Raw genomic sequence first — 16,487 nt, 5'->3', positions numbered from 1 at the left:
ATTGTGATCTGTAGCGAGAGTAGGGAACAGGTGGAGGAGACCCTGGAGAGGTGGAGATATGCTCTAGAGAGAAGAGGAATGAAGGTCAGTAGGACTAAGACAGAATATATGTGTGTAAATGTGAGGCAGGGTAGAGGAATGGTGAGGGTGCAGGGAGTAGAGGTGGTGAAGGTGGATGAGTTTAAATACTTGGGATCAACAGTTCAGAGTAATGGTGAGTGTGGAAGAGAGGTGAAGAAAAGAGTACAGGCAGGATGGAGTGGGTGGAGAAGAGTGTCAGGAGTGATTTGTGACAGACGTGTACCAGTAAGAGTGAAAGGGAAGGTCTACAAGAGGGTAGTGAGACCAGCTATGTTATATAGGTTGGAGACAGTGGCATTGACAAAAAGGCAGGAGTCAGAGCTGGACGTGGCAGAGTTAAAGATGTTAAGATTTGCACTGGGTGTGACAAGGATGGACAGGATTAGGAATAAGTATATTAGAGGGTCAGCCCAGGTTGGAAGGTTTGGAGACAAAGCCAGAGAGGCAAGATTACGTTGGTTTGAACATGCTGAGGAGGGCTGCAGAGTATATTGGGAAAAAGATGCTAAGGATGAAGCTGCCAGGTAACAGGAAAAGAGGAAGGTGAGAGAGGACATGCAGGTGGTTGGTGTGACAGGGCACGATGCAGAGGACAGGAAGAAATATTTACATATCTCTATCTATCTATATCTACATATATTTATCCACACATATATATATATATATATATATATATATATATATATATATATATACACAGACACACATTTTTATATCTATCTATATATATATATATATATATATATTTTTTTTTTTAAATATATATATATATATATATATATATATATATATCTATATATATATATATATATATATATATATATATATAGAGAGAGAGAGAGAGAGAAAGAGAGAGATACGTAGATATAGATACATAGCCGACCAGGAAAAGAAGATGCAAAAACACCTCCCAGATAAAAGTATATAAAATAAATAAAATATAAGTATAGTCATGGGTAAATAAGAAATAGCAATATTTTTCAAGGAAATGGAAGAAAATAAGGATTCAGGCAAGTAATGCTGCAAGTCAAATCTTGATTTGTGAAATGATTTGTTACATTCTCTTTTGACTTCAAATTTTAAGTGGTATATAACATCAGCAGGTATTTAGTGCATTTTCATTAACTAAAACATTTAGTATTTCAAATACAAAATCACAATCATATCCTGTCTACAACTGTATCACGCGAACTGTTTGCTTTCAGAATGAGAAATACAAATGGTGGAAGTTAATATTGCTAGTCTCATTAACTGAATCTTAATAACATTTTTCTTCATGTATAATGGGTGAAAATTGTCCCTTTGTACATAAGTGTTCACAAAGGTGACCTTCCAAAGGTCTTAGCATAGAAGTATTCTTATCTGTGTCAAAACTAACCTGTACATCAAAGTTATTCACAGTAACTGCTATTTTGGTCAGAGTAAACCATTAGAAATATTTGCCATCCCTCAAAACTTACAAAAAAGTAGAAAAAAATTGATCTGTAAAACACAATCAGTTGGAAATTAGGTAATTTATAACTCAATAAAACAACAACTTTGACCTATCACACTGGTATTAGATGTCTTTTTCCCATAAGAAACCAAACTGTTGTGCAACAGATGCAATAAAATGTCATGTATTTTCATGTATAAATCAAAAATTAATCTAATGGCAACTCCCTCACCAACATTGGCAAATAGGCTAAAGCATCATTTATTATATACAGAAACAAATTCACTGGATAACTAAGAACACGTAAAAGACCAGTTTTGGAGATGTATAAGTGAAATGTTACCTGTGCGGAATCCTTGTTTGTTCCAGGTTCACCAGCACACATCATGTTGTCTGTCAGCACATGTATTTCCTTTCTGCACTCATCATTACTGATGACAGGTACATTCACTTCCATAAGAACATTAGAAACGCTTGAAGAGTTTACTAACCCCCACCCAGCAACATTACACACTGTGCCTACAGGGACATCACTATTTTCCTTTGGAAGTAGAATAATGTGCACACGTGAATTCAGATTTACAATACGATTCAACTGCAAAACAAAGAGGAAAATTAGAAATAATGAAAGTGATTTAGAAACTCTAAGACCATTTAATGATTCTTTCCATTTGAATTTTGCAACTATAATTAGTTATTTAATAACATTTTCCAAGAGTATATTCTTGGATTTAACATAAACACGCAAACACAGTACCTTTGACAAAGTCAGACTTGAATTGTTTTGCTGAAAGTTGATGAGCTATAAATAAATGATTGCTCAAACCATTGACAACTTATACAAATGAAAAACACAAAGTCAAAGCTTTCAAATTCAAATACAAAGAAAGTTTTTTTTGGGGGGTTGCACCCTCTGCATGCCTCATGCGGGACCTTTAATCAAGGTATACAGATCACGTAGTGCTGAATGGGTGAAAATTCAACTATTCAAGAGCTCGTTCAGCAGTAGTAAGAAGCAATGCCAAGAAAAGGAAAAATAATCTTTTAATAAAAAAATAGAATAACAAACACAGTACAAATAGTTAAGTGCTTTAGACTGCCCCACCTTTTCAAAATTTCATTTTGGCATTTTGGAATTAGTTCCTAATAACAACCAAGGTAGTTTCTAGGAAACCAAACTAGAACATAAGGAACTTATATGGCAGTTCAAATTTAATGCCTCAGTGTACCCAGGATTGAATGACCGTATTTCTAGTGTTATTTAGTAATGTTATTACATTTATTGGTATGGTAGTGTCTTATTTCACACACCTGATAAGCTATTACTGGATTTTATTTTATGATCCTTATGATTTCTGTGGACGTGTTTTTTTTTAAACTTAATTGATAACTGATTATAATTTGTTCACAGGTTCATAGGTTCATACTAGGCTAACTGCCATTGTGGGCCATTTTAAGCCTAGCCAACTACCCCATGTGAGAATCAAACCCTGCACCTTGTGTTTGTAAGGTAAACACCCTTAACCATTATGCCAACCTCCTTTAACTTAACTTCCTTTAATTGGTTTTAGTATTTACGGAGTTGGAGTGCACTTCATGAGTGGTTCTGAAGAAGTCCCTATGTATTTGGGATGAAAGTGCTTAACTGTTTGTACTGTTTCAGTTATTCCATTATTTTATTAATAAAAAAGAAAAAAAACATTTTTTTTTTTGCTTTTCTTGCCATTGCTTCTTACTACTTCTGGGTTGGTTCCGGAATAGTGGGATTTTTATGGGTTTGATACTACGTGAGCCTTATACCTTGGTTACTGGTTTTTATTTGGCTGCACATTCACATGCTTTGGTTGGTTTGGTTCATGTGGGACCTCTACCCATTGTGCTTGATTTCTAAATATATCAACTGTGAGATTAACAAAAATAGCTCACATAGCAACTGGAGCCAAAGAGATGATGATGCACATTTTAAACTCTCATTTTTGGGTTCTGCCTCTGAGGTATTGCAACCTCAGAGTTATGAAAAAAGTTTTCTAAATAACAGCTTACCTCTTCTCTTTACTCTGAGCTGCCTGACCTCACAGTTAGTATAACTAACACACATGCACAGTACCCTCAACCATTAGACATACTGAAAAATGGTTAAACCCGTTCTTCAATGTCTAAGATAGACCCCTTACATAGAAAGAGCTAATAATTATATTAGAAGGAGAACAATGATCCATTGCCACATGGTTATATTCATGCGACATTGTGGCACCATTGTATTCTCAGCCTGAATATGTTAAGTACTAAGAAGCCTTATAGTTATTAAGCGATGGGTAGCCTACCTTCTTAGTTATCATTGCCATGTGGTGACTCAGACCCAGAAGTCATATGGCGCAGTCTCTGGAAAAAAAAGAGAGACAGGGTGACCACACCTAGTGAAGGGATGTGGCATGGTAGGGGCACACCATGGCATCACTGTCACAAGTGAGAAATGAACAAGTCCACAGGGGTGTAGGAAGATGCTGGGTGTCAAAGGTAGGATAACACAGACAAGATGCAAAGGTGAATGCCTAACCACTGCATTAGTGGTTTGACCATGTGGCATCATGCTGTTATTCAGCATAACACAGAAGTAACAAATAATATTACTGGTGCACAATCCTATACATTTAGTGTCAGTTAACCTTTTCAGCAATGGACTCAGTTACCACCAGGGGAATTTAAGCTTTGATAGTAGGACTTTAAATGCACAACTAAAAAGTATTAGTTGCCTCAAAAAATTTCTTACTCAGCTTTCCCAACATGTACTTCTTTGTTAGGTTGTTTTCATTTTACCATCATTTTAAAGTATGCCCAGTATATTTAACAAGATGGATTATATTCTGTAACATGTTCTGACATCTGAATTAAGATAAGGTAAAATTCCTACTTTTACACAATGTGTATATAATACGTTTTTCAAATTTTATTGCTTGCTTGTTGCGTGCGATAGTTCATGCTTCAGTAAAAATTGTTTAAAAAAGAATTATAAACAGTTATACAATCATTACAGAAACAATGTTTTCAGCTGTACCTGCCAGCTTCCAAGTTTAAAACTCAGAGACGTACTTGTAAGGAATTCATAAAGTCTTTTATTAACATGAGCTGAATATCTCAGCTGATGGACTTTCTTGACTAGTTACCTTATTTGGGTGTTGACTTGTTTATCTTTGTTCACTTGTACCCTGAAATAGGTGAGGTTGCTTCATTGAAGCTGTAAAGAAGGCTATTAATTGTGAGATCAAATTTTGAGATACAGTTCTAAAGTTTCAACATTCCATTTATAATGCATAGTGATGCAGCTGTAGATGTGAGGGGAAGTTCAAATCCTAGACTATAATCCAGTAAAGAACTTTAACACATACGAGCACTTAATAATTAGTTGCTCTCCCATGAGACATAGGTTAATAGCTCACAGAATCCACTATTACCTACAAGTTCATTAACAACCATAAATTAATAATATGTAGAAATTAATAATTGAAAGGCAGCAAGAATGTTCTAAGGATTCATATTGTCTGCTAGAAATATCTATGATCTATGAAAATCCATTTTTGTAGGATGAAATCTGATAATTTTACCACCCTTGATTTTTAAAAGTGCTTTCCAGTCCTTAACATGGTTTCATTTTAATTGTCTACTGCATACAGATTGATAGATAGATAGATAGATAGATAGATAGATAGATAGATAGATAGATAGATAGATAGATAGATAGATAGATATAGATAGATAGACAGACAGACAGACAGACAGATAGATAGATAGATAGATAGATAGATAGATAGATAGATAGATAGATATAGATAGATAGATAGATAGATAGATAGATAGATAGATAGATACATAGATAGATAGATAGATAGATAGATAGATAAACATATAAATATGCAAAATTAGAACAGTCCCTATTTATGAACAGTCAATAAAGCAATCTAACAATATTATAAGTAATAAATATGAGAAGAAATACAGGTTGTATTTAATAAATGCATTGACCTGTTTTTTCCCCAGTACTTTAGACACTACAAGTTGATGATTTACTAGTGTTTTTCTGGAAATTGAAAATCAGTGTCTCTGGCCATATGGCTGGAGTGTGGGGAGTGCCTTCTGTGTGGAGTCTGCATGTCCTCCCTGCGGTTGGGTGAGCATTCGAAAGACATGCGTAAATGGGCATGCCTTAGTTGAAGGTTGAACGTCGCGCTGGCACCTCGGAATTCGTCAAAATCTACTGCCAATCATTAGTGGACTGAAGTTCCACTGTGGCGACCCCTAACTGGGAAAAGCCGAAAGACAACAACAGTGTCTCTGGCCATATGAAGTGGCATGGGTTTTAAATCTACATTGTTGGCAACAAATATGTGAATGTAAGATGATAAATTCTTATGATCTGTCCCAAAGTCAGTCAAGAAATATTAAACAAGTGATTGATTAAAGCTTCACAGTGAATGTGCCCTGCTATGTTGGAAAATAGCCAACATCTGCTGCATCCAAATAAGTTTGTACAGCTGTAAATCAGAATTATAATCACAAACGTTCCTAGCTTTTGCCCACAATAAGCTGAGCTCATCTTATTAATAATGACTAAACATGATCAGGATTATTTTGTGCACAAACACATACAACGTTTTTTCAGGAGGAAATGCACAAGCAGCTAAACCCTCACAAAGAAAATGCAAGTATGTTTGTTTAAGCAGAAAAATGACATAAAGAAAAAATTCAGTTCATCTGAATCTATCACTACCAGTGGCTACAAAAAGAGAGGAACATTCAGACTCAATGGTCTTTTGAAAATGTTAATACCTCTTCTCAGGAAGGATGTATAAAACTGTAGTCATGGAAGCATGCCTCTCAACCTGCAGACAGTAAACATGGGAATAAAGGACCTTCAAAAGTATGTACATCCAGCCCAAAAAAGTCAGAACATCTAATTAGCATAAAAATTTAATACAAAATGGCACATAACATTTCCTGCTTTCTGTAGGAATGTGGGATAGTACTCAGAAACACGTTTTTTTTAAAAAAGAAAGTGCCAAAAATTATAGAAAAATATAAGCTTATTATCATACACATTATAAAATATGTAGACTTTAATGAACCATATTTCAAAATTCTACCACACAAGGTCATTTATTTTTGTTTTTATGAAAAAGATAAATGTAAGATGTGTGTATTTTCTTTAAATTATTGGTGGAACTAGTATATTGAACATTTAGTGTGCTTTCTGTGTACTAGACAGCTTCAAAAATCACTTGTGAGGAAGGAAATTCAGTAATTCAAGTGACAGCACACTTGTCTTTGGTGCAGAAGGCTGTGCGTTCTATTCCCAAACAAGGTAGATGGATTGCTGACATTGCAGTGCAGCATAAGAGGTCCCATCTTTTTGAATAGTGGTAGCTTAAGTGGATGTAAAAGATCCCACAGCATCTATCTAAAAGAGTAGGGGTTACATTATTTATATACAAAAAGAACTATTATTTACAACATATTTACAAATATTTACAAATGTACAAATATATAGATATATACACCTGTTTACATATATTCATAACTTCCTTTACAATCGTACTAAATTTTCATCCCTATTAGACCCCACTCCTTTTCCCATAACCACCATCTGATTTTACTTAATAATGTTGCTAAAATCCATTTACCATTAGACATATTTTCATTTTTTTCATTTCATATAACCTATATAACATAAAATTACTTTTTATCTATTCTTTTAACATTGTCTTTTCTGCTGTTCCTATAATGTCCATATTTAATCATACCCATGTTTATTTTATCCACTTCTTTTATATTTTTTAAAAAAATCTTCTTTATATAGTTTTTCTAGTAACTTTTTAAATCTTTTATATTTCAAAATTGCATGTTCTGTAGTTTCTTCTTCTTGACAATAAAAACATATTCTATTATTTTTTTCTTTTTATATGGCATATTTCCATTTACTGGCAATTTATCTATTACCTGTCGCCACAAAAAACAAAACAAAAAAAATCTTGACATTCTACTTTCTGATTGCACCGTTTTTTTTTTTTTTTATAGCTTTATTTTTTTTTCATCTGTTAAATTGTCCCATGGTTTTACATAGTTTTATCATTACATTTTTATACCATACTTTTCTATCTTTTTCTATAGCATCGGTTTTTATTTCCCACATTTTTTTCTTGGTAACATTTTATCTTTTCATTTATACACTCTTTTTCTCTTTTTTTTACCATACCCCAAATTTTATTATATTTATACAATTTTACGAGTAATCTTTCATCTATTTCATTTATCAGCAGCATATACTACTGTGTTAATTAACCTTAAACCTCCTTCTTCTTTGTTTACATACAATACTCCTCTTTTTACTTGATTTAATCTAGAACCCCATATAAATGAAAAAAAAATCTGCAATAATTCCTTTTTAAATATTAACAGCATAAATACACTTGCTAAGTATGATATTTTTCCCATCAGTACTGATTTTATCAAATAATCATTTGATAATTTATATGTTCTCCAGAAAAGACAGGTTTATTTTATTTTATTTCCTCTGTTGTTTTTTTTTTTCCATTGAATTCTACTCACATCTTTATTTCCAAATTTTATGCATAACAGAGAAATTTTATTCATTATAAAATGTATACCCCCTATCTTTTCTACATCACCTAGCCCTTTACATTTCTCTCTTTATTTAAAGCCATCCCTATCATCTCTAGACACCCAGTTGTACAAATTATTACTTCTTTTATCCAAATTTTGTTTTTGCAATTATTATAATGTCATCCGCATATGTTAACAGAACTGGAATTTTTAACCCTTCAGGTGTTATATATGCTGCCTCCTTCATTTTGTAATTTATTTCACATACTATCACATTCATAACTAATGCAAAGAGTATACAACTCATGGTGCTTACCTGTCTTATACTACTCTTCATATGTACCTCCTGGCTTAACCAACCATTTACAAATATCTTTACATTATATTACTACATGCTGACATATAATTTCCTAGCTTTTTCACTTATATTATATTCATTCATTATTACCAAAACAATTTCATGTCCAATTATGTCAAATGCCTTATTAAGTTCTTCTAGCATGGTTTTCCCTTCTCCTTTTCTATTCATAATATCCTCCACAATTTTTCTATCATTAATAATTCTTCACAATCCTTCCCCTTTATACTATATATACAAAATTCCATAATATTTTCCATTTTAGTTTCAAATCTCTTTTGTTGCATTTTCATAAAGATCTTATGAGTATTATTTAATACTATCAGTCCCCAGTTTTTAATTGTCTTCTATCTTCCTTCTTCCATATGAATTTAAGTATTGTTCTACACAATTCTTTATATATAAAACCTTTATTTAACCATTCATTCAAAATCTTTAAAAATATTTTTTGCCAGTCGCTTTAATTTTTATATATTTCATACCCTTTTCCATCTGCTCATGCAGCCAAATCTATATTTACTTGTCCTAATACTTTATGCAGCTCATTTAAAGAAATTTCCTTTTCCAAATCTTTATTCTCTTTTTCTGTTAACTTTTTTACTTTCCATGTTTTTTCACTACTTTCTTTTTTCTTTAAACATTTTTATGCATATTATACTACACTATTTATAATCCTTTCCCGAGTTCTTTTTATTTCTCCCTTTACGCAATATTTTTATTTCTCTTATTATACTACCATCTTCCTTTATTAAGCTGCTTAAGTAACTTGATACTTCTTTTCCTTTTCCTTGTAAAGATATCTTTGCTTATGTAATAATTCTTGCATTTTTCCTTGATTTCTTCCACATAATTATTTTTCTTTGTCAAAGTACTTTCTGTCATTACATCCTAAATCTTCCAATGCATCACTATATATGCTTTTATATTTTTCTTTCTCTACTTTTATCATATCATATTGCCACTGTAAAATAATTTTTTTATATTGTTTCCTTAAGTATCATCCACCCCTTGGACCAATTTTTATTATATGTTCTCATAATAGTAGAATTTTTCTATAACTGTTTTACTACTCTCTTGACTTCTTTGTTCCATGCTTTTTCAGTTATCCTTTTTATTCTTTTGTCTATTTTTATATATTCATTGTTTTCCTTTATCTCTAGCCTTATTGGAAGATGATCAGAATATTCTGTTTCAACTACCAGCCCTTCTCCTCTAACTAAACCTTCTGATAATATAAATTATAAAATGATAGCTCATTAGTATTCAGAAATGTGCATGCTGATTGGTCAGCCCAGCCAGCATGCCTGTTATAAATCAAACATACGCCAATAGAAAAAAAAGTCCAGTCACTGAAGTGCGACTGGTCTTTCTTCTATTAGTATGTGCTCTGGAAGTCTACATTTCAAACATTTTGCTTCATATTTAACATCTGCCCTTATAAAATATGTGGCTTTCCAGCAAAACCCTGAGTAGTGAAGTTACTAAATAATGACAATGTAATGCAAGATCATATAAATCCTGTTATTCTAGCAGCTTTCTACATTTATAAGACAAACATTTACAATAGGGATCTTTAGCCCCCCCCCCCTTATTTAAGACCCTGTGACATTTCTTTAGCTAAAAGATCAAGAGTTATATACTGAGGGCAGGGGAACTAGAAGGAAAATCAGGTATGTTCTGCAAAACTAAAGAAACGCACCTGATTTTCATTGTATTTTTGCCCTGTCTCTCTCATACCTCCAAACTGCCTGGATTTTATGGGGGGGGGGGGGAGTTTCAAGGGAAAAAAAAGCAATGACGATCTTCATCTTCCTTTCTCCATTGTTTGCTTTCCAAAGCACTGATACAGTTTAGGAACGTAAGTCCCATAAGTATGCACAGTACATCAACAAAGTGGGAGAATGCAGAAACAACGTGGAGGAACACCATGGCTCCATTGTACAAAGACATTATTTAAGAAAAGTAATTTCTTTCTTAAGTAATGTCATTGTATAGTAGCAATAACTGACTCATAAGTGTGGGTATATTGAAGATTTACCCATGGTTGGCTTTGTTTAATCAATAGGACTTTGCCTTCATGTTCAAACTATGCCAGCAGTGGGGAACTCTTCAGTATTCCACACCCATTTATCAGTTATTTTTTAAATAATCTATTTCAGTTCCATACATACCCATTTTGGAAGTCCATGAATTTTTGTCCCAAAGTTGTAACCAAAAACAAATTAACCACAACTTGAAAAACAAAACAATGGGACAAACCAATGTACTGCACCACTTGCTTTATTGGAAAACAATTACATTTAAAAACCAACTGAGTACTTCTGTCTTGTCATCATATAAGACTTCATCAGAGAGAGGAAGTGCCATGTTACATTAATTTTAAATACAAGTATATCAATCAGTCAAAAGGCATACATTTGCATACCCTGAATGATGTAAACAAAGTAGTTAAATAAAGTGCCAATGTGCAATATGTTACAAATATTTGAACTATAAAAACAGTGTTAAAATGTCAATACATAAATGCAAAGTTATACATATATATATATATATATATATATATATATATATATATATATATATAAAAAATCAACACATAAATAATCACATAGAATTCAAACAGTAATAGCCTTCTTTTTTAAACACTAATTAAAGATAGAGAATCATTAATACCAGGGGCAACTGAGGCATTAAGACTAAATTGCCAAGTTAATTCTTTAAATTCAAGATCCGTGTCAAGATCACTGCTAAAGTTAGATACAAAAACTCTTTACGTATTGTTTATAGCTAATTACTAGACTAGCTTTCTTAACAGGCCATTCTAAGCCTAGCTAATTTCCCTCTGAAAGGTGAGAATTAAACACTGCACTTTAACCATTATATGCACCTGCAATCATTAGCTGTGTACAGTCTTTTTTTACATGTTTGAAGCTTTTAATGGTTTCTAGATTTTTCTCTCAACAACATTTTAATTTTTTTCATTATAAACATACATAAATGTACATATAACAAGTACAATAAAACAATAACAAAACTATTTACAATAGTTACATTCATCTATGATAAACAATCGTTTTATCCATGAGAAGTTATCAGTATTTGTTCAAAAGGTTTTCCAATTTTGAAAATGCTATTTTTATGATTAATGTTATGAGTTCATTATGTGCTACTTTATTTTGTTTTGCATCCATTTTTATCTTGTCTATGTTTTTTGTAAGTCTAAAAGTTCTTTGTTCCACTCTCTCCTTTTTTTAAGGTAGCATGATTTTATTCTACCATATATATATAAACATTAAAGGTGTCCCACAGTATAGTATCAGCGAGTTCACCATTATCATTTGTTTCCATAAACATGTCTATTCCTTTCATTATCCATTCTCTAAAGTCTTTTAACTTAGTTATGTAAGCAGGAATTCTCTGTAGAAATCTTAAATCATCTAAATGCATAGTTAATGTAAAGTTTATAGCATTATGGTCCGAAAGTGGACAAGTCATTATAGATATGTCACTTATTTTAGAGTATATATTATTTGATACAAAGACATTATCAATGTTTGTTTGTGTACCAAACTGATACGAATATTGAGTATAAAATAAGGAATAATGTTCTCTTACTCCATACATATCTTTAAGGTTCATCTGGTTTGTAAAGTCATTTAACTTCTTGGCTTGAGATGTTTGTTTTATTTGACCATTTTTAGAAGTATTATTGCCTGATAATAGGCAGTTAAAATCACCTGTTGCTATAATTTCCCTTTTTGTATTTAAAGTAATCAGGTCCAGATATTTGTCAACATATTTAGTACTCAGTCCTGGTATCCAGTATGTATTAATCAAAGTATAATACTTCCTATTGATTTCCAAAATAACCATGTTTAGCATCCCATCTTTATCTGAAATTGTATCTATAATTCTTGGCATAGTATAAGTATTTTTTCCATAGAATAAGAGTGCCCCTTTTCTTAGTCTTAAAACATGAATCAGATAGCCATTGAATGAGTATTTTTGTAGATTTTTTTAATAGATGGGTTTCCTTTAAAATGATGATCTGGGCTTTATGCGTTCTGATATATTTAAGCAAACCAGCTCTTTTGACATTATTGTTCAAACCATTAATAATTAAAGATAAACATTTATAATTCATTGACAATAATGTGTATGTTATTAATAACTGAAAGATTTTTCTTCCGTGTTGACTTGAAATTTGCTGAAAACTTACTTATCATGGATGCATAATGTGTGTTAAGCACTACTTTCAAAAACCCAAAACTATTTACAAACACATACACGAAACATAAAATTTCTGGTTTAGTTAAAAACTTTAAACCATCCATCCACCACCTCTCCAATACCAAAAGACACAAATTATCCATCTCTGCTTGGAATATAGTATAAAAACAAAAAAGAAAAACATTATGAAAGCAACTAAAGAAATCTGAATACATGAAATATACATTAGAATGAGAGTGTCCAATATATCTGAAGCTATATGAATATGTCACATATGATAATAGCACCTCTAATAAGTAGATATTCCAGAAATACACATCAGATCAAAGTATATATAAACATTAAAAGCTGAAGGTTAAGAAGATTGTCAATATTTCCAAGACTTTTCAAGAAACATCAGATGATTTTACCATTTTGTCAGTCATCTATCTAACATTTTTCATGTAAGGATCTATTAAATATATATATATATATATATATATATATATATATATATATATATATATAAAACACTCTTTACATCATAACTATTATATTTTGCAATTATACACATATTGCTCATAAGTATTAACAATATATATGTTGACGTTTTTCATCAGGAAGGGGAGAGAGAGAGAGAGAGAGAGATAGAGAGAAATAAATAAATAAATAAAAAAGGGGGCCTCACAACCCTCTGTTTAGTTACTAAAGGTTTAGTTATGTAACATAAGTCTGATGTTAATATACATAATGAGTTTTCTAATGCAGCTCCTAGTTCGCTTGACGTCATTTAGTTACTAATAGTGTCACTGAATCTGCAAAATGTATGCATTTATAAGAAAACATAGGCATTTTTAAAGGATTTAAACACTTTTATCAGAACTAATTATTCACCATTTAAAGTATCTAAATGAAGGATAACAGAATTTCGAGAGAAAAGAATTCTAAGTACAAACATTTAGCAAGTTCAAAAGGTCAAATGATGTCTTACTGTTGTTTCCTCAAGCTGCAGCTTCATAAACTTGTTAAAAAGTATCTAAGTAGGCTCATGCACAACAGAGGTTGGCTCTAGTGAATAAAAAAGCATTTTCTGTGGGCAATTCAGATCTTGAAGCTTTTAGAGTTTAGAGAAAGCAAAAAAAAAAAAAAAACACTCAAGCTGCCTTGTCAGTGCATATCATGAATCTCCACAATGAGAACAGTTACACAGACCACCAGTTTCCTCAAAAACATCAACATCATGAAAAAAATAACCCTTTCATATAAAAACAGCTATTTAGAAGTAACAACAGCTGCCTCAAATCAGAAACCATATTACAACATTTCAGTAATTTACCCACCAGTTAGCCAAACCAGACAGAGAAGGAAAAAAAAAGTAACTTAGTGTAGATATATATATATATATATGTGTGTGTGTGTGTGTGTGTGTGTGTGTGTGTGTGCATGTGTGTATAAAAAACTTATATTTAGCTATCTATAAAACACCATTAATGTACTGTATTAATGTGTATATGTATCTACACAAAGAGTCTAAAACATCTAGTTAGAAACACTAATCAGAAACACCCACTAGAAAAAAATGCACGTTGGTATTAAGTCAAATTATCTTGATCTACTTTCAAGGTCTTACATTTTCTAAATCAGCCTGGTGTTTTGTTTCAGAAGAAATTCATTGTGATGTTCATTTTCTGTCACTCTAGTATCTAGGTCGGTTACTGTTTATTCTAAGGCAAGTATCTGTTCAGATTATTTTTTTACTATTCCATTTAGAAGTTCTAGTTGTTTACTGCATTCTTGTTTGATAATATCCATTTTGTTTTTGAATTTGTCCATTTTTAGTGACAGTTCTTGAATGTTTGTTATTATAAGATGTAGTTCTTTCTTCACTGCTTTTAGTGACAGTTCTTGGATGTTTGTTATTTTAAGATGTAGTTCTTTCTTCACTGCACTCTCCTGCTGTGGGTTCTTCACGTTGCTCATGTTTTTAGTGACAGTTCTTGGATGTTTGTTATTATAAGATGTAGCACTGCACTCTCCCGTTGCTCATGTTTTTAGTGACAGTTCTTGGATGTTTGTTATTATAAGATGTCTTTCTTCCTCTCCTTCTTCTCATGTTTTTAGTGACAGTTCTTGGATGTTTGTTATTATAAGATGTTTCTTCACTGCACTCTGTGGGTTCTTCACGTTGCTCAGTGACAGTTCTTGGATGTTTGTTATTATAAGATGTAGTTCTTCCTGGTGTGGGTTCTTCTTTTAGTGACAGTTCTTGGATGTTTGTTATTATAAGATGTAGTTCTTGCACTCTCCTGGTGTTAGTGACAGTTCTTGGATGTTTGTTATTATTTTTTAGTGACAGTTCTTGGATGTTTGTTGTTATAAGATGTAGTTCTTTCTTCACTGCACTCTCCTGGTGGATGTTTGTTATTATAAGATGTAGTTCTTTCTTCACTGCACTCTCCTGGTGTGGGTTCTTCCGCTCATGTCATGTTTTAGTGACAGTTTCTTGGATGTTTGTTATTATAAGATGTAGTTCTTTCTTCACTGCACTCTCCTGGTGTGGGTTCTTCCACGCTTCATGTTTTTAGTGACAGTTCAGTTCTTGGATGTTTGTTATTATAAGATGTAGTTTTCTTCACTGCACTCTCTTGGTGTGGGTTCTTCAATCTGCTATGCACTCTCTTTTAGTGACAGTTCTTGGATGTTTGTTATTGTAAGATGTAGTTCTTTCTTCACTGCACTCTCCTGCTGTGGGTTCTTTGAGTTGCTCATGTTAAGATCTCCAGTAGAAAATGTCTTGATAGGAATAATTAAAAAAATCTCTTGACTATGTATTAATTGTTAGAAAATAATAAAGAGTCTATGTTAATCTAACTTTTAGTATATTTTAATTAGATTTTTCTAAAAAATAAAGTATATTTCCTGTCAGGATATTAAAATCTAAGCTGAGCTATGGATTTCTGATGCTATCAGACTGGCATATATATAGTCTTTTTCATCCATTTCCTTTTCTTTTTTCTATTCTACTTATCCCTTTCGATTTTCTTTTTCTGTCTTTTACACTTTTGCCAACAGAATTCTATTTTTCTTTTACTACTTCTCAATTTATGTCTTCTGCATCACTTTTTTCAGAATGTTGATTTATGCAATCTTTATTATTTTTTCTTATTTATTTTTTCTTCTATTTTTACTACTTCTAAAGTTACTTCTGTTTGTTCATTTTCTTCGCTTTCTTTTTTTCTTACTCTTATTTTAATTTTTACATTTCATCTATAAATGTCCAATTTTGTTACATTTATAACTTTTCAATTCATATTTTTTGCAATATGTCCCATTTCCCCACAAATATACCATTTTCTTTTGTTTCAGTTACTTATCAAATGTCTTTTTTTTCACAAAAAATACAAGTGGTGGGCTGTCCCCAGTATTTTAGACACCCCTTTTCCCCTACAAATTTATAATGCTTAGTATATGTATAATTTTGTCTCTTTCTATTTTTAACACAATATTACAATCCAGTCACCAGTCCATAAACCCCTTTGTCATAAAGTATTCCAATGTCTAGTACTTCTTTACGTAAAGTTTTCAAATGTCCTTTCAGGGTTTCTCTTTCTACCTCTTTTTGAAATTGTGCATTATTTTTTTTTCTCTATTAAATTCTTTAATCACATAAAGATTCAATGGATTACATTCTTTCTTTTTTTTCCTATTCTCCAAGAAAATCTTCCTTTGAAAAAAACAGTCTAATGTCACAAAATGTCTCTTTGTTAATAAGAATAAATGTTCTTACCT

The 16,487-nt window shown here is 31.9% G+C and overlaps 1 protein-coding gene across 1 annotated transcript in view; it reads right to left on the bottom strand.

The window, feature by feature from the left end:
• The window catches only part of LOC122787205 (mast cell protease 1A-like), a 133,517-nt gene that overhangs the window by 3,088 nt on the left and 113,942 nt on the right, over nt 1-16,487 (bottom strand). The window contains exon 4 of the mRNA XM_044053796.1: nt 1,860-2,111. Within this exon, the coding sequence (XP_043909731.1) occupies nt 1,860-2,111 (252 nt within the window). The remainder of the gene's footprint in view (nt 1-1,859; nt 2,112-16,487) is intronic.

This window comes from Protopterus annectens, chromosome 13.part0 (assembly GCF_019279795.1).
Source record: "Protopterus annectens isolate FY-2018-M chromosome 13.part0, PAN1.0, whole genome shotgun sequence".
Lineage (NCBI taxonomy): Eukaryota > Metazoa > Chordata > Ceratodontiformes > Protopteridae > Protopterus > Protopterus annectens.
The sequence above is the reverse complement of the archived record's forward strand: the minus strand, read 5'-3'. Positions and strand labels throughout refer to the sequence as shown.